Here is a 21700-nt window from a genome sequence, read left to right on the forward strand (position 1 = left end):
CCAGGCAACAAGACTTCAACAATCGGAAACTTCACTCTGTCAATCTCAGTGACCGGGCTTGCGTCAGTGATTCAGCCTCTACAAGTATACGAAACTGCCAGGATTAAGCCCTGCAAGAAGCTTTCCCAGTCCGAGGTTTAAAGATTCTATCAATCAATCATTTTACCACAGTCTCTATATTACAGAAATATAGAGACTGTGATTTTACTTTATCCCAAAGCTACTTGGATAAATATTCCGCAAACAAAAATTGGAAACACGTCTGCTCCACTGGGCGGCAAGGAGGTTAAGCCTGAAAGGGTCTTTCACTCTTTTTAGTTTTTTGTTGAACAGACTTGTGTTAATGTCTTGGACTCTTGCTTTTGGTAAGTGTGATGATAGCAAATTGTTCTGGTGGTTTGTAAAATTTTTAGCTATTTTTATTTTTGAACATTGGTTTGTAGACAATGAATCACTGTCTTCCAAAAAATGAGCTCTCTCCTTGTTTTAAATTTGCTGAAGCTGGTATACAAGTCTCCCCCCCTTGGCAACTCATGACAAAAAGGAATTGACCAAAACATGTGGATTGAAGTGTGTAAAGTAAGCAAAGCAAAGGTAAAGTAGTTTCACCCTATATGTTTGGTTGAGTCCTGTCTTTGCCATGAGTTACCGTACCAAGGGGGACGGAACTTGTATACCAGCTCCAATTTGCTTATCAGTAGAGCTCAACCAATATATCGGTCAGCCGATATCAGGAGTAGCCGATATAATTTATCGGCCAGGCCTCGAAATTCACGGCGGACACGGCGGACATGTCCGCCGTCACAGCATGTGATGTCCGCGGGAAGTACCCTCTAGATCGGTCATATTTGTCCGCCGAGAAATATCGCAGAAACTGGCGATACAAATCGTCATTGCATAGCACGAACAACTGTTGCAAGAATATAATTTGCGCTGGGAATGCGAAATTATCGCATTCCAAGCGCGCATCTAGAAAAAGTTAATACTGTATCTCTTAGCTTCCATTCAAGCAGAAAAACTTTCGAATTTTACGTTGCTTCAACGATTGATGACATTGAATCAGCGTAACAGAGGTGAATTCTTAGCTAAGAATTGATGGGAGTACCGGTACTTCTACACTAATCACGCGCAACTTAGTTCAAGTCTTATGTCACAATGTCTGGCTTTGATCTCCGAGTAATATTGATAAGGCAAGGTTGGTTACAAAGTTAGATTATAAGAGTATAGGCTACTACAGCAAGATGCCGCAAAACTTAAGTTTTGGTATTACAGTAAGAATGAAGAGGCCCAGGGAAATTTCTGAAAGTGAGAATGAGGGCGATGAACCTACTACTAGGAATTTTAGTGGTGATAGACGCATATATTAAAGGAACAACGAATCTAAGGATTAGCTCTGTCAAAGATCACAACACATCGTTTACCCCAAGCCATCAATTTCCGGTCATCAAGGCCATCGACAATATGAGTGACAAAAAAAACATCAAAATTAAGAGGTTGTTTGAAATCGCATATTTTATTGCTAAAGAAGAGCTCGCATTTACGCTTTTCCCTCAACTAGCCGGTCTGGAGAAAAGACACGGAATAGATCTCGGTATCACGTATCTTAACGACAAGCAGTGATCTCGTGGAGATTGGCGCACGTCTTTGAAGATCGATGTTATTGAAGCTCTCATCATGCGCATATGTTTGAATGGCCTTGACTGCGCTGATTATAACTCCGAGCCTGCCGTGGTCTCATGGAATACTGATACTGTACTATTTTGGAGAGGCGACCGCATCACGGAGAGGGGAAAATAATTGTGCTTTTTCTAATGTTTTGTTTATTCTTTTCGTCACTTTCGCTCACATGTCACGCAAAAATAAACCTAAAGAAAAAAGCCTAGTGAAACTTTGCACATTAGAAAATAGTAGCGTTACGCGTTAGTGTAGAAGTTTTCCGACTCGTGCCCAGAGCATTGTGACGCAAGAAGCCACACGACCTCGTTCGGTGGAAGTTAATCAGTTATGCGGCGGATTATTTTTTTATTATTTATTTGCATCAGACACAAAAAGTCCATAGAATTTAAGTTTTTAACAATCATCATATTATCATCATCATCATATTTAGTAGCTACACGGCGTCAAGCGCACGTCGTTGGTCTGATGAAAGCCTTTCAGAGTGACTTCGCTGAAATTTTAAAAAGCCTAAACCGTAGCTATGGTTCTGAAATGGCGAAGACTTATCAAGATAAAGAGATTAAGTATGACGATCGACGTTAAAACTGGTGTGTCCGCCGTAAGACTTAATTTGTCCGCCGAGATAGCTGCTCAGACCGGACACGTTTGTCCGCCGTCAACAAAAACGAATTTCGAGGCCTGATCGGCTATTTTTTGGCCAGCAAAAGCACACTCAAAACCAGTCATACATGCCTTCAGAAGAAACACAAGTTGCTCAAATGGGCATTTAAACTCGGCAGTGGCTAGTTGACTGGCGCCGGTCTTTGAATCTGAAACACTATTTGACCGGTCGTGACGTCACTATATAGTCACTTTTTTTCTTTTTCTCTTTCAAAGCAAAAGACGAGAAGCACGTATATAATTTCTAAATTTGACTAATTTGTTTAACTTGATCCATGGCGCGTGCAATACTTTGTCGGCTCCTATTCTAGAGGGAATGAGTTCGATACTACCCGGAAGCGTTCTTTTTTTTTTAATAAATTTTAACCCAAATTTCAAGCCTTAAAACTCAGGTTTTTTTCCGGCAGCCATCGTGGCCTACCAAGAGCTCCTTCTCGGCGGCCAAATCTGCGTGCTTGGAGGCCAAAATACAATAACGATAGCACAAGTAAATAGCATTAAACTTGCAACAATGTTAAGATGATCACTTAGCGTTGTTGAAGTCTGGGCAGCGTCCTGCAATAGATAAATGCTTTATCGGGATTGTAATCCGGTATTGCGGGACCATCTAACGACCCTAAATTGTTTTAACTGCTTGCAGCTCAGTAAATTGTTTCAACTGCATACCGCCTTTCATAAAACCTGATCATTTATTCCGTTATGATGTCACCATTGAGGGTGTGAAGTCACTAACCCACAGTGTTTTTAACTATGAAGACACGTGTTTTACCCACAAATGTCAACTAACCTAGTTATTCTTTTTAACAACATTCTACATGGTTTTATACCCCACCTGGTGGCGCACCCCCCTGGTATGGACCTTCTTCGGCCAACTTGGGTCAAGCTCAACAGAATCCGAACCCGAGTTGGTCGCTTCCACTCCAACATGCACAAGTGGGGTCTGGCTCCCTCATCGGCCTGCGAAAGCGGCGCGGAGGAACAAACTGCTGACCATGTCGTTCTCGAATGTCCCATCTACAAGGCACCAAATGGAACGCATGGTATAGCAATGCTGGACCATGTACTTCTATACTACCTGTACTGGACACAGGTGACGTATTCATCACGTGACCATACCACAGTGGACCCAAACGAATTGCGCTTTTTCAAATCAGTTTTTCAAAAGCCAGACAGAACGAAGACAGAGAATTCAGTTCGTTTAAGATTTCTTATGAAAAAAATATATAGTTCAGTTTTAAACTTTGAAGGAAATTGTGTGCTTTGCAGAATGGTAGGCTACGGTACCTTTTTTTAATGTTTGGTGTGCCTGAATGTGATGTTAGCACAGCAGTAGATATGGAAAAGCTTACAGTGAGAATGGAACCTATGGTTGGCTACTGCTCAGTACAAAAGTAGCCTAAGTACAACATTACAAAGCATAAAACATTATCAAGAAATAGCACGTTTTTGATTGTTGACAGTGAATACAAGAAGGCTTGCATTGAGTAACATTGATAGCCTAACAGCACAGCACTAAGGTACCGTATGCAAGAAGTCAAGTTTTGGAAATAGCCTAGGCTACATAATAGTAGTAGGCTGCTGTAAGCAGTTAGCTATGGTATTTTGTAATTTCCGTAAAACTAAAGCATACAGAGTTGAAATCAGTTAGAAAGTGATGTTTCCAATTCATCTCTCTTATCACAGCAGTTACATGTTAGACTAATTTAGTCATTCAATTTACAAATAAAGACACCTGATGAATTGTTGCAGGTTGTGTAGCTTAGTAAAAATTTCGAAGTATGGGACGTTGCTCTGCTTATGGCTGTAAAAGTGGCTATGATAGCCAGGCATAAAACACCAAAAGGTGTGTCAATGCACAGTTTTCCTTTTCAAAATGATGAACTGTTAGAAAAATGGATCTGCAAACTTTCTCGAAAAGATTTTGTTTCAAGCAAAAGTTCTAAGGTGTGTTCTTTGCATTTTACTGATGATTGCTTTGTGAGTTTATCGGAAGATTCTAATGCAAGTCGAATTAAGAAGAAAGGAACTTCGGATCTCAAAAGAAAGTGAGCCTCAGATTGTATGGATACAGAAAAAAGCTAATGGTCTTTTTGTACTTTGAGATGTCTGTATTGAACATGGACGGCTTAAAGTACACAAGACCCAAAGCTTAGTTCAGTTCTGTTTATTGGTTTTGTTGATGAGAGAGAGGAAAAAAAACAAAACATAATTATTCAAAACACAAATAAATTCGAACAAATAAATAAATTCTAGTTAATTGTCTTTTAAGATTTATGTTGCTGTGCTACTTCATATCTTATTTCCTCCATATAGGCCTAGTAGGCTGTTAAAAGTAGTGTTAATCATGTTGGGCCTACCAATTATATGCAGCCCTAGGCTTATTGATTATGAAATTGAGACCTTCCATTGAATGTTTTGACTCGTAGAGTACCGGTATGTGTTGTTTATCATGAAACTCTAATCTTAAAAGAGATGCATAGCTTTTGTATTGTCACTTTTACAGAAAACTAAGGAATGATGCATTGCCAACACTATTTCCCAACTGCCCAACTTACATGTCCAGTGAGCCACCACCCAAACGATCCAAAACTACTTTTGCCAGTGCCAGACACAAACAAGATACTGAAAATGTAGAGAAAATGAGCAAATTATTTTTAGAAAAAGACCAGGTGAGATCAGTTGAAGACATATATGAGCGAATACAGACAGAACAAGCCATGCCATCTGAAATTACTGCGTTGTTGAAAGATGACATTTTATTTCTTTGTATTGTTGACATGACTGCTGAAATTCCATCTTTAAGCATGGGGTTGCAGATTTTTGTTGATTTGTCATACGAGTCCTTTTTGAGTAGTAAAAAAAGAAAGAACAATGTTAATATTGCAAATCGCACAATAACTCGTTTCAGTGAAGTTACAAACCTGCTTGCTGACCTAAAATGTCAATTACCGTCTTGTCACACAACTAGCTTTGATGATGTTCTTGATGATACGAATGAAATTAATCGAGGTGGATTTATTCCACGTAATGATATATCGTTTTCTTTGTGTCAACATTGCTACTGTATCTTCAATTCAATTCGCTCTGAACCTTTCCTGGAGCAAAAATTCTTAGCAATTGAAGAAAAAAAACATTTTTTTGTGGGACTTGTCACAGTTTCATTGACTGATCTTTGGCAAAATTATAAAGATATTTCAAAGTGCACCATGGGCCATGATATCATCAACAATATGATCTGCAAGTTTTATAATTGTTTTATGTCCAATTATGTTCGTGATCTATCACAAAGCGGTAGATCAACGTCGTGCCGTAAAATTACGAAGTTGCGTGGTGGATACTAACAACCGGAGATGTGACTTTATATTTTCGCTTAACTGCTTACAAATGTGCTATTGAATTGGTTCAATATTGGTAGTCTATGTCTATTATCTTTCACGTGCTCCTCTGCTATATCTAGGTAAATCTGAAATTGTGTTCAGACTCTGTAAAATATCTGGGTGTATTTATTGAGAGTTCTCTCTCAGATGAAAATGATATTTCAAGGCAAGTACGCTCTCAGGACTGTGCTGCAAACAATGCAAAATTTTATTTTGCTAAATGCTCACCCACCTAAAAAACAATTTATTTCGCTCTTACTGTATGTCGTTTTACGCATCCCAGTTGTGGAACAAGTTTAGATCTTCTAGAATAAAACGATTACGTGTTGCTTACAATGATTCTTTCAGAATATTGCACAATTTGCCTCGTTATGTCAGTGTCCGTGAATATCAAGTAATGAATAATATAACAACGTTTGATGCTTTATTGAGGAAAAACATGTTTTCGTTTATCAACCGTTGCATACACTCCTCAAATCGCTTTATATCAGACCTGATGTCATCTGATTGTTTTTATCGTTCTGAATACTTTCAACGCACCATGGCCGATCTTCATAGCAACTGTCCATACAAATCTTCAATATATCAGCTAAAGTTATGTAGGCTAATAAAGTTATAGCCTATAGGCTATATGTTTATTTGTTTTGTAACATTTTTTATTTTTTTAATTTTCCCTTTATATCTTAAATTTTTCTGAAGGTGTTGCGACCGTGCCAAATTTTTTTCAACTCAATAACTTACTTCGATCACAAGCACGTTTTAACGTTCGCGTTTTGTCGCTTCTACCTTTTTCTTGACCTTTGCTATGTTGATGTGTATTGTGTTGATATGATGGTCAGAAATAAAAAAACAACTGAACTGAACTCTTCCAACGCTCATTGTAGCCTATGTAAATTTGTAATAGTAGATATTTAGTGAACTCTTAAACTGACGACATCCAAAGTGGCTCTCTGTGACCTTTGCAGTGTGTGTATTATCTCGTTATTTTGGATATGGACAGCTTTGTCTGACGCAAATAAATAATAATAATTAATGGACAACCGATATTTTGGCGTCGTCGTCAGTGGAATCGTACCTCAAACATTGAGAAATTAATTAAAGCTATAGCCTACCAGCACAAAGTTTCAGCCAAGAATGCGATGAAAATAATTCAGTGATAACTTTCTTGGACATTGTTCCGCGTAGCCTACCTTGTTGTTTGTGTTGCATCAATGTCACACCTCTCCTTAAATTCACGTTGCATTACAACTTTCTGTGCTGCTTAATGTACTAGAATTAATAAACAAACATTTGCAGCTAACTCTTTGCTATATTCCACATAACTCACACCTAAAACAGTACTGCGGTGTTGTTTGTTCGGTAATTACGGTTTTCGTCGCATGGGGCCACTAGCGTATTCAATAAAAACCTGTGTCCAGTACAGGTAGTCTAGAAGTACATGGCTGGACGAAGCTACACTCACCTGGCTCTCCACTACCTGCCCTGAAATTTGATCTAGTCTCAAACGAAAGAAGAAGAACGATTCAATGTCTGACAACATTGAATCGATATAAAAACGACAATATTGCCAGCCGATGTAAATTAGCACTTTGGATTAACACTTTGTTAAAATAAACATCGGGAATTGCAAACAAGACGTACAGCGCTGGTGATCGCAGCTGGATATAATCAATACAACAGTAGTGACTATGATGCGCTGACCTAATTCTGTGTCACTCTTTGATACTACATATTTTTGACATTTAATCCATGATCATTGTATTGCGAAATTAAATAATTGGCTAGAAGAAACCGGCGGCCAAACTTGGCCGACGGAGGAGATAGCACAGGCGGTCAATCAAGCACTACTTAGCGGCCATGGCCATCGGCTGCTTTAAGGCTTGAATTTTTAATTTGAGTTGCATTACATTTACATACCATTACCATTTTTTTAAAAGAAGCATTGTATATATCGTAACTAACTTGTTGAGAGCAAAAATGTAATGCTTCGTTCGGCAAACACGGTCACATCAATCAATCATTTTATTTTTCGTCATTAACGCGTCCGGGACGAAAAAGATACTAACTACAAAAATCGATATAGACCTACCAGCACGTTAATGAACGGGAATAGGTGGCAAAACCTTGAAAGGTTTAAAACGTGCCCGAATGAAAAGTTATGTAGTAGGCTATATATCAGTAGTTAGCACGGCCACAAACGGAAAATTACCTAGAGAAATTCTCAAATTCCAGCAAATTAAAAAAACTCTAACTTTATTACTCACATTTGAAAAGACATAAAAAATTGGGTTGTAGGCAACTCAAATTAAAAATTGACTACAAAAATGCACTTTGGGTCAAAATTTAGTTAAAAAGAAAAAGAACGCTTCCGGGTGGTATCGAACTCATTCCCTCTAGAATAAGCCGACGAAGTATCGCACGCGCCACGGATCGAGTTAAACATAATTGTCGAATTTAGAACTTATATACGCGCTTCTCGTCTTTTGCTTTGAAAGAGAAAAAGAAAAAAGTGACTGTATAGTGACGTCATGACCAGTCAAATAGTGTTTCAGATTCAAAGACCGGCGCCGGTCAAATTGCCACTGCCTTTAAACTCTCATTTTAATTACGTGCAAGCGGCTGCACACAAACAATTTTTGCACGCAGCAGCACGTAGGTATGCTTTTAAATATCTTGTTTTGTGCATGTTGCCAAACAAACAATCGCACTTTGAAGTTTTGGTGCAAATCGGTGTTGCGATTGATCGGTGAAACTAACCATTGCATTTACAAGCTCGTCGCGCCAGTCAGCAAAGCAGTTCTTTTTTACATAGAATCAACCTATTTAGACATGAAATCAATGTAAATAAAAACAATAGGCCAACTGGATGATTCAATGTAGACTATTCAGACGTTGAATCAATGTAAAAATGAACTGTTAGGCTAATGGGTTCTTGGAACAAATCAAAGGGCTTCTGTGAATGTTTCTCAGTTTCAACGTATCCTAGTCAGCAAAAGTTCCCTTTTCTACACAATTTCAACGTTTAGCGACGATGGAAAAGTGGCAATTTCTGCTGGTCGGGATAACTAGGCTATGCTACCTGCTGATCCTAAACGACCACTAGCCTACAATCCCTACATCTAACGTCGCTAAACGTTGAAATAAGACCCTAAAACGGCAATGATAATTAGGCTACGGTACCCAATAATTTTAAAAAAATTTCAAAACATTGCCGAATAGGGAACTCGCCTAAGGGGGCTCTCGCCGAAACGGGCCATTCCGTAACAATACACCCTATTAAAATTTCAAGGCAGTTACCTTCCTCGGCTTTGCAGTTGCAAAGTCATAAAAAATAATGTAGTCTATACGCGCCGACTTCCGGGGGGCGGCGCCCCCCATAAATTTATGGATGAGGGGCAACAAAAATGGTGATGACAAGTGGTGTTTCAAAGACAAAACACTTCGCGAAAGAGATTTAGATAATTTAAACGGACTTAAAGAATGCCGAAAGCAAGAAAAGCCTACGTTGCTCTTGCCCGCAAAACAGCAGCTGATTGCATGGCTATCTCATACGGTATGGAAATTTCAAAGTAGATGGTAGAGTACTGCTGGAATAGTCACATAACTATTCACTGCAATATTAAGTAAACCAGCTAAATTAGACGCGCTATTTTCAACGAGGTCTTCCCGCTGTGAGACAATTATGATTCAACAGAACGCATTGTTTTCTTTGTAATGTGTGAGAATTAAATCGAAAAACGATAAAACAAAAGGTGTTTAATGGTCTTGGTCGCAGATATTGCCTGCATTAACGACGTCTCTTACCGCTATTATCAACTAGCTAACCTGACATCATTGTTTTATGCGGCCGCTAAGGTTTGACATCGACTTTAACAATCATGGAATGTTACGTAATAATAAGAACGATTATATCCTACACGCAAAAATAAAAAAATAATCTCCTCTTTCTGTTTTGTCTCGTGAGCTTTGCATATTGCTCAACAAGTGCATAAAGTTTAGAATTGACAAGAAATCATTGAATTTTAAAATTAAGTTGGAATCACTGCAAATAAACGTATTCAAAACTTTTACTTAGGCCAACACGATTTCACACTTCGTAATCTACGTCGACAATGATTTTTAGTGCGTTCATTTTGAAAATTGCTGAGCTGGAGACAACAGCTTGTCCCGTGTTAGTTGAACTTGTCTTTTTGAGGTGAAAATCACTTGCGAACATCTCGACCTTTACTCGAGTATAGCCTACTGTATTCAATAAAAGACTATAAAGACTTTCGATAAAAAGAAGAAGAGAAAACACTTCGCCGTTGTCAACGCTTTGAAAGTAAGTAATTAGCGAAACGAGGTTGATAAAACTGATACCGGGTTTTCACTCTGCTTGAGATCATGATTTTTTGCGTTTTATTTCGATAACTTCACTGTCTTGATCGTTGTTGTTCACTCGCACGAAAAGGAAATGAATCGGCTTGTTTTCCAACAGTTCCAATTATGAGCTAACAATATCAAAATTTTTACGACTAGGCGTACTGCATGCGCAAAACTAATCGTTTCAAGCAGCGATTCTAATAAATTCGGTTTGCGACCTATTTGTTAATATAAACAAGACACTAAGCTTAATCAAAGACTATTTTAATTGAGTAAAATAGCGCTATGGTTATGACGTCATCACCTTTCTCGCCCCCAAGGTTTTTTGAAAAGTCGGCGCCTATGATGTAGTCAACTTTTTTTCCTTTTTTTTTTTGGTTGGTCGAATTTTTGTGGGCCTAAAAATGCAGTTTTATGGATATTGCAACCCTGAATATACAACAAATTAGTACGGTATAAGTCGTGGTACAACATGTATCAAGGTTATAGGGGTGTATGACTTTCTAGGTCTGCTACTATTCGGTGAGTCTTATTCGGTGAGTTCCTAACCTCTAAACCCTAACCCTAAAACGGCAATGATAATTAGGCTACGGTACCCAATAATGTAAAAAAAAAAATTGAAAAAATCCCCCGTTAAGGGATCGCACTCACCGAAACGGGCCATTCCGGACTTTCTAGCATATACATGGCAGATTCATCGTCAAAATGATTAACTTGTCTGTGATTCTTCTTCATGGAAAGGGGCAAATACCTTCTTTAGTTACATCTGGGTGTTTACATTAGCCATGGTTATAACAAAAATGTTTTTTTGTCTTCATAGTGTGAAAACCTTGTTTTTGTTAACTACAAATTTCAAGAAGCTAAATTGGAAAATGGGTGTGGATATTGAGATCATTAAGGATGCAAATGGTAAGTGAATTTGTGCTGCAAGTAAATTTGTGAAGAAATAATTTAGTTATTTCCTTGTTTCAATGTGTTTATTCTGGTGTTTCTAAATGCCTATTGTCAGTGTTGCAGGATATTTTCAAGTAAAAATAGTAGTTATTTTATTGCAGTTTGTTCGAAATGGAAAGAAAGGTAAAGGAATCAACAATGCCACAACTGGCAAAAATTTCCCGCAACTGCGACTCAAAGCAAGTCCAGTAATTGCGGCAAAGAGTTAGCCCCCCCTAGAAAATTGTCAGGCCCTGTTGGCACTTTTAGGGATTGGCAAACATTTAATAAGTTATCGGATCATAATCTTTACCCTCACTCTGATCAAAACCAGAATTGGCAAAACTAGTCAGATGAGAACTGGCAGCTGAGCTGGTGTATTAGTCTCCAGCCGGGTGAAAATAGTATCACTCATCAATTGAAATCAATACAGTACAGTACCTTATGTTGTGAAGGTGCCATTCACACACTTCACCCTTTTTGTGCCCCATGGTGTCTTCTGCTTGAATGTAATCTTGTGTTGATGGCAGAATCAAGGGTGAACCTTGAGTACAATACAAAAAGAGGCAAAATTCCCTGAATGAATACATATGGTTTAAAAATATATAGTCTTGAGAAGGTGGTATACATAAACATTAGGGTGGTTCAAAAAAAATCAATTTTTGAAAATGATATGGGCTACCCTGCCAAAAGTTTCCATTTCCAGAAAAAATAACTTGTGTAAAATATTTTTGGAAAATATTAATGTTTAGGGGTGCCCCAAGCCCCCTAAAGTTTTGGCGATTTTGTCATAAAAGCCTAAACTTAAAATGGCTGTGCTTCGAAAACGGTTCATGCTAACATACAAGTGTTTGGGTTCATTTTAATCAGCAAAGTGAGCTCTATGATTTGGCAAAGAGTAATAGTACTATAAAGTGAATTTTCAAAATTCCGATTTTCATGTTAAATTTTGTTATGTGTTCTAAAGTTGTGTTATTGCTGTACAATAGTAAGCATATAAGTCTATTGGTTATTACCAAAGTCCACACAAGGTCTTAGGTCATATTGGGTCCCCCCACTATGACAAAATGGGTGTTAGCTGTTTAAAACAAGGATTTTATGGCGACCAACCACTCACTGTTGCCCAATTAAGGTGTTCTTTGATGCTTGAGGAAAGCGTTTGCGATGCTGATACACAAGCTGCAAAAGGAACTGCAACTGGTCTTCACCTTTGGTCAAATGTCCAGAAAATGTTTTTACAAGGGCAACATTTCTTTCAGCATAGTCATTAGTGACAATCAGTCATCTAAAGAAATCTTTGGTCATCTGATAATCACTGTTTCCATCCCATTCTGCAACTGGAAGGTGGAGAAAGGCATATGGGATTTTCAGTTTCTTGAACAGCAGTTGTGTGTTGGTTGTAGCGAATGTTGCCGATGTTTTGGTGTGTATGTTATCAAACAACACAGTAGCTCTTTTTTCTGGAGTTCTCGGTTTCCTCAGCGACCATTATTATCTAAGGAGACAGACCCACCTGTTTTCTGTTGCGACTTTGGAGATTGACTCATTGATGGTTGCATACTCCTTCAAGCTTTTCAGAAACTGCTGTTCAAGAAACTGAAAATCCCATATGCCTTTCTCCACCTTCCAGTTGCAGAATGGGATGGAAACAGTGATTACCAAATGGCCAAAGATTTCTTTAGATGACTGATTGTCACTAATGACTATGCTAAAAGAAGTGTTGCCCTTGTAAAAACATTTTCTGGACATTTGACCAAAGGTGAAGACCAGTTGCAGCTTGTGTCTCAGGCTCTCAGCATCGCAAACGCTTTCCTCAAGCATCAAAGAACACCTTAATTGGGCAACAGTGAGTGGTTGGTCGCCATAAAATCCTTGTTTTAAACAGCTAACACCCATTTTGTCATAGTGGGGGGACCCAATATGACCTAAGACCTTGTGTGGACTTTGGTAATAACCAATAGACTTATAGGCTTACTATTGTACAGCAATAATACAACTTTAGAACACATAACAAAATTTAACATGAAAATCGGAAATTTGAAAATTCACTTTATAGTACTATTACTCTTTGCCAAATCATAGAGCTCACTTTGCTGATCAAAATGAACCCAAACACTTGTATGTTAGCATGAACCGTTTTCGAAACACAGCCATTTTAAGTTTAGGCTTTTATAACGAAATCGCCAAAACTTCTGGGGGCTTGGGGCACCCCTAAACATTAATATTTTTCAAAAATAAGTTATTTTTTCTGGAAATGGAAACTTTTGGCAGGGTAGCCCATATCATTTTCAAAAATTGATTTTTTTTGAACCACCCTAATAAACATATGCGTCGATATTTATTGAAGTAAGCTAATTCTAGCAGAGTGACAATTCCTCATTAATTGTGAAAGGTATTACTTAAAGTTGCTAATTTTCAGCCTACATGCCGTATTTGCATGTCAGTCTGTCAATTTGTTAAGTCAACCAAGTGACAATACCACCACAAGAAAATAAAGAGAGCAAAAAGAGTGCGCAATTGCTTTTACTTGGTCTACAAGTGTATCATAAGCAAAAATGATAAACCTAGGTACTTTGAGAGTACAGTTAGCATGTCAAAATATTTTAAACCAAAAGTTGCATCTAAAGAATGCTTTGACCAAGAAGGAAATATTGAATGAGATATCGTTTAACAAGCATGTGCTACTAAAAACAAAAAGGACTGACATACTAGGCAGTGCTTTATTAATCCCTACAATTTAGCAATCAATCAGCATTATAAATGTAAACAAAAGGCAAAACAGAAGTTGGAAGTTAATAGATGAAGATGTTACGATAGATGGCTAAAGGTACGAGTTTCAATCATCATCATCATAATCCATCGTCGGTTTGTTCCCCACTAGTGGGGGTGGCCGATTGTTTCCGCGCAGCAATTGTCTTAATCCCTTTTCTCCATTTCACCCTGTCCCTTGCATCTTCCTCCTTCAGTCCGACTTTTTTAAAGTCATCCTTCACTTGTTGTTTCGACGTTCTTCTTGGACGACCACGTTTCCTCTTCCCATCCACCTTTAGATCTAGTGCCTTTCTAAGAAAACTTCCTTCCTCCCTCCTTATCGATAAAAGTGAAAAATGAAAAGAACTCTTAAAATAGTAGGAATGAACAGTGGTATTGTCCAGAGCAGGTATTGGTGGTTTGGGCAAGTTTTAAGAAAGAATAATGGTCACTTAAACGTAATAATACGAATCCCAGGTTGCTTAAATAACCAAACAAACTGGCATGTCATCGAAAGAGTTGGTACTCGACATTGCTACAGCTAAGCTGGAAGGAATAAGCTCACAAAAAAACAATAATAATCAAAATAGCACTTATGTAATTGCATAAAATGCGACAAAAACAATTCTCATAAAAAGTGAGAAATTTGAATTGCTAAATTAATGTTCATCCAGTTTCTGTAGTTTGTATTAATTTCAAGTGTTTTTTTTTCATTTAGGTGAAATCCCAAAGAAAGGACAAACTGTCTCTGTTCATTATACAGGTATATCTGCTGTCAATGTCATTAGGAAGCTTGACGTAGTAGACTATGTACTATTGTACTATGCTTTTTCTTAATAAGGTGTATGATAATACTTTTATAGGCTAGTTTTCCCTTGGGCTGTCTTAAATATGGTTAGTTGACCTTGAAATGTTTTGTTATTAAATGAGCTGATGAAATTTTTTCTGAAAAACACAATGCAAGTTTTAAGTTAAGCAAAAATAATTGCGATATAGCCTACACACAATTTAACAATAATTCATTCACAAGCAAAATATTCATCTACATGGTTAAGTGTAACGCAGTTGTTTATGTACGATTGTACGTGTATCTACATTTCAGTCTGTACATCAAGATAGTATCTCTGCTTCAATTAGGTACCCTCACTGATGGGAAAAAGTTTGATTCGTCACGTGATAGAGGAAAGCTGTTCCAATTCAGGCTGGGCCATGGTGAAGTTATCAAAGGTTGGGATGAAGGAGTTGCTCAGGTAGTTCAAATCGTTTTCTACTTTTATTCTGACTTTTGTCCAGGGGAAGCAAAGGGGGCAAGTTTATCAACAGAATATACATTTTTTTTGGATCAAATTTATGCAGCATTTAGCCATGCAACACTTTCTCTGCTAACAGTAGTCAGAGGCGGTGATATGCAATTTTGTTGTTTAACGTTTTGCTTGCTGGTAGTCGGTAGCTTGTGTCTGTTTACGACGTACACCTCAGATCTAATACGAACATTACATAACAACCGCAGGCCTTAACACTCGTGTTTTTTCCCGGCAGCCATCGTGGCCTACCGAGAGCTCCTTCTCTGCGGCCAAATCTGCGTGCTTGAAGGCCGCAGGCCTTAACACTCGTGTTTTTTTCCGGCAGCCATCGTGGCCTACCGGGAGCTCCTTGTCGGCGGCCAAATTTGCGCGCTTGGAGGCCAAAATACAAATAACGATAGCACAAGTAAATAGAATTAAACTTGCAACAATGCTAAAATGATCACTTTGCGTTGTTAAAGTTTGGGCGATGTTTTGCAATAGAATCGTTGTACCACGCAATAACTACTTTATCGGGATTGTAATCCAGTATTGCGGGACCATCTAACGACACTAAAATTGTTTCAACTGCACACCACCTTGAGTCATTCCATTATAATTCAACAAATTTTAAAGAAATTTTACACTACCACCTCTTAGATTTTCTTCATTTTTACATATTTAGTACATATTTTAGAATAATATTCATAACTGTTGGAATTTTTTTGATACCTTGTATCGTTTTCAAGTTATCGCAATTTAAAATTTCACATTTTTGCCACTAGTGGCGCCATTGTGCATGGGAACATTTTGGGAAAACGCTCTAAAGTCACCATTTCTTGTCCAATTATGATAAACAAAGTGTCTATTCCCATGTTCTCATGGGTGAGGAATTCAATGATGCTATTAAAATATCAAAAAAACAATTGCTTGATATGAAAATCTTCATGTTAATTTTAAAAAGTTCCTCAAACTTTAAGGCCCCCCCACTCCCCCATGATTGCATAATTTTTTTTCTGATTGGCTCCATTTTGTAAAGTGATTGTTTAGTTACCAAGAAACGGAAAATCTTTCACTGAACTTTTCTCTAAGTGCTTTTATCACATTAACTGTTAGCATACCCATTGCAAGCTAATAATTGTATTTAAGCTATTGTGAAGTTAAGGATAACGATTATGACCTCAGAGCAGAGCCATTATGACTTCACAAAGACATAAAAATGATGTGGTTAACCTCAATTTAAAATAAACAATATCACCCCACATCATAAAAATCAATTTATTAAAATATAGAGCTTTTGCCACACAAGTTTGGCTTCTTCAGTATAATCTTATTCAAATAGAAACTATTGAAAATATTCAAATATAATTCTATTTGAATAAGATTGAAGCGATTGAAAATATTCAAATATAATTCTATTTGAATAAGATTATACTGAAGAAGCCACACATGTGTGGCAAAAGCTCTATATTTTAATAAATTGATTTTTATGATGTTGTGTGATATTGTTTATTTTAAATTGAGGGTTTTTTTTCTTTCATTAATATTACTGAACATCAGCCTATCTTGTTTCAACGTAATTTGCCGATGCTTGACATTTGTCACATTAAGAACTGGGAAGCAGCTGACTCGATGACTGATATAGTCTTTCGCTGCTTCCTGTCTGTTGTGGTATTTAGATAGCTATGGTACTATTTTATTCGTATTGTTTATAATTGTACCGTACTATTGTCGCAACAGACGAAATAAAAGGTTTCTCTCTCTCTCTCTCTCTCTCTCTCTCTCTCTCTCTCTCTCTCTAACCACATCATTTTTATGTCTTTGTGAAGTCATAATGGCTCTGAAGTCATAATTGTTATCCTTAACTTCACAATAGCTTAAATACAATCATTAGCTTTCAATGGGTATGCTAACAGTCAATGTGATAAAAGCACTTAGAGAAAAGTTCAGTGAAAGATTTTCAGTTTCTTGGTAACTAAACAATCACTTTACAAAATGGAGCCAATCAGAAAAAAAATTATGCAATCATGGGGGAGTGGGGGGGCCTTAAAGTTTGAGGAACTTTTTAAAATTAACATGAAGATTTTCATATCAAGCAATTGTTATTTTGATATTTTAATAGCATCATTGAATTCCTCACTCATGAGAACATGGGAATAGACACTTTGTTCATCATAATTGGACAAGAAATGGTGACTTTAGAGCATTTTCCCAAAATGTTCCCACGCACAATGGCGCCACTAGTGGCAAAAATGTGAAATTTTAAATCGCGATAACTTGAAAACGATACAAGGTATCAAAAAAATTCCAACAGTTATGAATATTATTCTAAAATATGTACTAAATATGTAAAAATGAAGAAAATCTAAGAGGTGGTAGTGTTCACCATTTGTTGAATTATAATGGAATGACTCCCTTTCATAAAACCTGACCATTTATACCGATATGATGTCACCATTGAGGGTGTGAAGTCACTAGCCCATAGCGTGAACATTTCTCAACTATGAAGACACGTGTTTTCCCTTTCGATGTCAACTAACCTAGTTCCAGGGTTGGAAGTAACGACTCGTTGTCACTATTCGATAGCGTTATTCGTTGCTTTCTGAATATCGAATGCTTATACCCATTCCTTTTAAAAATAAATATCGAATGCGCGTTATTCAATGCTTTTTTATGCAAGCAACGAAATCATTATTCGTTTTTCACTAATCGATATTTAGGAGAACTGCTGAATCATTTTTTGTTGTTTACTTACTTTGTCGTCAAAACGAATTTACGAGATTTGGTTTTCGGATTACTATCCGACCTAGTCCCCTTCCGGTTTTCGAACTTTAAAGGATTAAGGAAAATTTTTCGACAACACAGTTCAGAAAAACCATGCCAGTGAGAGCCGTTAACAGTGTTGCAAACCTTGCGGTTTTCCCGCAAGTTTGGGATTGTTTTTTTTTTTTAGTTTTGGTACCTTTTTTGAGTTTGCGAGTTGCTTGTTTTTGGGCTTTTTTTGGCCAGTCAATTTTTAGTAATTGCTATTCGTTGCTTTTTTTAAGTATCGATAGCGGAAAGTCATTGCTTTTTTGGGCACTATCGAATAGTGAAATAGTCATTGCTTTTTGACTAACGACTTCCAACCCTGCCTAGTTCTCCTTTTTACCAACGATTCAATGTCCGACAACATTGAATCGACATAAAAACGACATATTGCCAGCCGATGTAAATTAGCACTTCGGATTAAGACTTTGTTAAAATAAACGTCGGAAATTACAAATAAGACGTACAGCGCTGGTGATCACAGCTGGATATTTCATACAATAGCAAATGTTCCCGCACAATACAACAGTGGTGATTACGACGTGCTGACCTAATTCTGCCTCACTCTTTGATACTACATATTTTCGACAGTTAATCCACGATCATTCTATTGCGAAATTAAATAATTGGCTAGAAGAAACCGGCGGCCAACATTGGCCGACCGAGGAGGTAGTACCGGCGGTCATTCAAGCACTACTTAGCGGCCATGGCCGCGATGGCCGCCGGCTGCTTTAAGGCTTGCAACTGTTAATCAACTGGTCAAGTTGTAACCGTGAAGCTTCAGCTTGATAAACATTTAAAATTAGGACGTGGTTCAATCGCTATTGCGTCATGGTAGATCGCAAGTAGGTTTTCCTGCACCTGAGTGCACTAAACGATCGCTTCGCCTCGCAGGTGGTGGAAAGCAACGGTAAGTATATTTTCACAATGCAGACCACGTTTAGAACCCCGTAACTCGGCGCCAGTGCTTTCAAGTAGCTGATACAAACCAAAATTTGTACTTCCTGACTAGAGCTACAACATTATGTTTCGCTGAGAAATGTTGTTTTTTCAAACATTTTGACCGAATTGACTATATTTTTTTCGAACATTTTTCTAAAAAATCGGTCAATGACCGCAAAAAAAAACCCAGCTCAGTACACCTCAGCTATCTTTTAGTCCTCCAGTGTTCTCCAGGAACATGGTGAATCTGAGGTGATTTAGGGTTGGACCCTCGGTCCAAAAGACTCACACGATAAAGAAGTATCTTTAAATAGAAAAAAACTTGACAAACTTTCTGTTAAAGGGCGGGGAAACCCAAATTAACTTTTTATGAGTTTTTTGTTGCATCATATATTGGTTCAGTTGCATCATCTTATATCTGATGCAGTATTTTGAAGTAATGCAAAAATCGTTATAAAACAAGTGTGGTCTTAAACTTTTGGACACAACTATATGTACCTTGTGACGTCACAGCGAACAGCATCACAGCTTGATGCGCAACGAGACCTCGCAAACGGGTATCAAACAAAAGCGGCCTTAGCGAGACGAGGGCAACAAAATTTGGATTTTTTTTTTGCTAAAACGCATGTTGCACACAATGACATCACGCTGAAACAAAAAACTCGCAAAGTTAATTTGGGTTTCCCCGCCCTTTAAGAGTAATGCAGAAGCCACGTTTATAGTGGTGATAGGTTTATTCATAAAAGTTTCCGAATCTAGATTCATTTTTTAATCATTGAAGAGAAAATATTGGATATGTTTAATTTTGCAGATGCGCAAAGGACAACGAGCAAAGTTAACCATTTCGTCTGACTATGCATATGGACCTGCGGGTATTTCAGGAGTTATTCCACCAAATGCAACACTCATTTTCGATGTGGAGCTTATTAGCTTTACATAAATAGTCCACCAAGACTCATGTGAAGTTTTCCATGGCAGCTGATCTGAACACAATCTTATGTAGCATCAGTTCATAATCTTTAATTTGCTGCAAGAAGCAAAATCAAGGACAGTTTTATGGTGAAAACCTCCCTTGGTTTTTTATGTTTTCATTTACTATATGCTGAAGATGTGTAAAACTAATTTTTTGGATTAGTCTGAATATTACCAAAGATCTTTTGTGTTTTTTCAGTTGCAAAATTTGATTGTGTGTTTTAGCACTATCGACAACAGCACATAAAATGATGTACTATCTTTAACAAAGAAAAACTTTTATCCAATAAATTTTGAACTGTGGAATACAACTGCCGTTGTATGAAACAGTAAAGTGAAGATAAAGGCGCATTTGAAGTTTCTCTTTAAAGTAGCCTACAGTGGAATTCGCCCATATCAACACCTCACGAGGATGGAGAAAAAAATGTCGGTAGACTTTAACCAGTGTTTCTTGATGCTTAAGCGTCCGGTTCGCCACCACAGTTTTACAACGCGTCCTGAAGTAAAAAAAAAATCATTCAAGAAAGAAGGTAGGTCAAGCAAGCAAAATTTCACATCAATTTTCCGAGCTGCAGGTGCTTCATTAGATTCTTGAGGGTTGCGATACATTGTCAGTCAAGATAACGGTACCCGGACATTTTGCTGCATGGGCATTTTGCCGAAACTCATTTTTGTGTTATATGTATCGATATTCTCCGCAATGTGTTTCAGTCTATCGTTCATAACCTTAGTCCTTTCGGCAATTTGTCCATTCGACAAATATCTTTCGGCAAAATGTCCGCGCACGAAGATAACGTGGGAAACTTGCACTTTAATGTTGCAATTGTTTTCTGGTGTAGTAGAAAAGCTACTTTTTAGTAAGCCACTTTATTTGGTTGCCCCAAATCATGCTTGACTTAAACTTTTATGTTTGGTCTTGAAATGGCCAGGTAAGTGGTAAGTACTGGCATAGCCGTACGAGCCAGGGAGGGCAGCTGCCCCCCCTGTTGTTTCAAAACGTCGCGAATTTTGGCAAAATCTTGCAATTGTTAGGGCAAAAATTGCTAGATATGAAAAGCTACAAAATTGCATGAATTAAGAAAAACTATAAATTAATATTTTTTACCTATCAAACTAAGTAGCCTACAGCCTCTTATTTACACATGAAATGTGTCACAAAATTTTCATTTGGCACACCCGTATTGATGCATTGTGTTGCATGGTGATAAAACTGTAGTACAAAATGCATTTAACCAACTGCATCATGCCAATTTGGCCAGCCACCAAAATATGTCTCTAATACTTTTGTGAAACTGCCCAAATCAAAACGCAACATTTGCAACCTATAGCTAATTTTATTAAATTTCACAAATGCATCGTATTGATTTGGGCAGCTGAAAAGATGAAATTATCTGATGAAACTGATTAGTCTGTTTATGCAACTGCCCAAATTAGCGTGAGGCAGTTTTCCCAAAAGGAACAAATTCATTAATTTTTCCCACTTACATAACTGTATCGTTTAGATTTGGTCAACAAAAAATATGAAATTATCTGATCATAGTCTATTTATAAAACTGCATAAATTGGCATGATGCAGTTGCCTCGGCATCAAAATGCACCGCATACATTACATTTGGGCAATTTGTATAAAAGCGTGCAAATTTACGTTTTGCCTCCCCCCCCCCAAAATGGTTTGGTCTCGTACGGCTATGAGTACTGGTGACCTAAAAGGTGCGTCTACACAACGACTGTTTTCCTGCTTAAGCTAGCTAAACTTCTTGTTTGCTTAAGATAATCGCATTTTGTGCCGCTTACTTTTAAAAAAATGAGCGAGTGCCCGAGAAAAAATACGCTCCAGAGCGAAAAACCGAGCGCTTAAAAACCTCAGGTCTACACTCAGTAGTCTGGCTGCTAGTCAAGCAACTCAAACTGGGAAGTTTGTGCTTGTTGTTTTGT

The 21700-nt window shown here is 37.7% G+C and overlaps 1 protein-coding gene across 1 annotated transcript; it reads left to right on the forward strand.

Annotated features, from left to right (window-relative positions):
• The first annotated feature begins 263 nt into the window (after positions 1-263).
• LOC145785339 (peptidyl-prolyl cis-trans isomerase FKBP1A-like) lies at positions 264-20110 on the forward strand. Its single transcript, XM_082597000.1, has 5 exons — positions 264-365; positions 10897-10985; positions 14479-14523; positions 14898-15010; positions 19605-20110. Exons 2-5 carry the CDS (start codon positions 10949-10951, stop codon positions 19731-19733), a joined length of 324 nt encoding a protein of 107 aa, XP_082453126.1. The 5' UTR covers positions 264-365; positions 10897-10948; the 3' UTR covers positions 19734-20110.
• The last annotated feature ends 1590 nt before the right edge of the window (positions 20111-21700 follow it).

Source organism: Aplidium turbinatum, chromosome 16, assembly GCF_918807975.1.
Source record: "Aplidium turbinatum chromosome 16, kaAplTurb1.1, whole genome shotgun sequence".
In the NCBI taxonomy this organism is placed as follows: Eukaryota; Metazoa; Chordata; class Ascidiacea; order Aplousobranchia; family Polyclinidae; genus Aplidium; species Aplidium turbinatum.

Excerpts from the sequence above, each read along its gene's own strand:
- LOC145785339 (XM_082597000.1), top strand. The coding sequence starts at position 10,949 with ATGGGTGTGGATATTGAGATCATTAAGGATGCAAATG. Across the intron at positions 10,986-14,478 it reads GATCATTAAGGATGCAAATG|GTGAAATCCCAAAGAAAGGA; the intron begins GTAAGTGAATTT and ends TTTTTCATTTAG. Across the intron at positions 15,011-19,604 it reads GGGATGAAGGAGTTGCTCAG|ATGCGCAAAGGACAACGAGC; the intron begins GTAGTTCAAATC and ends TTAATTTTGCAG.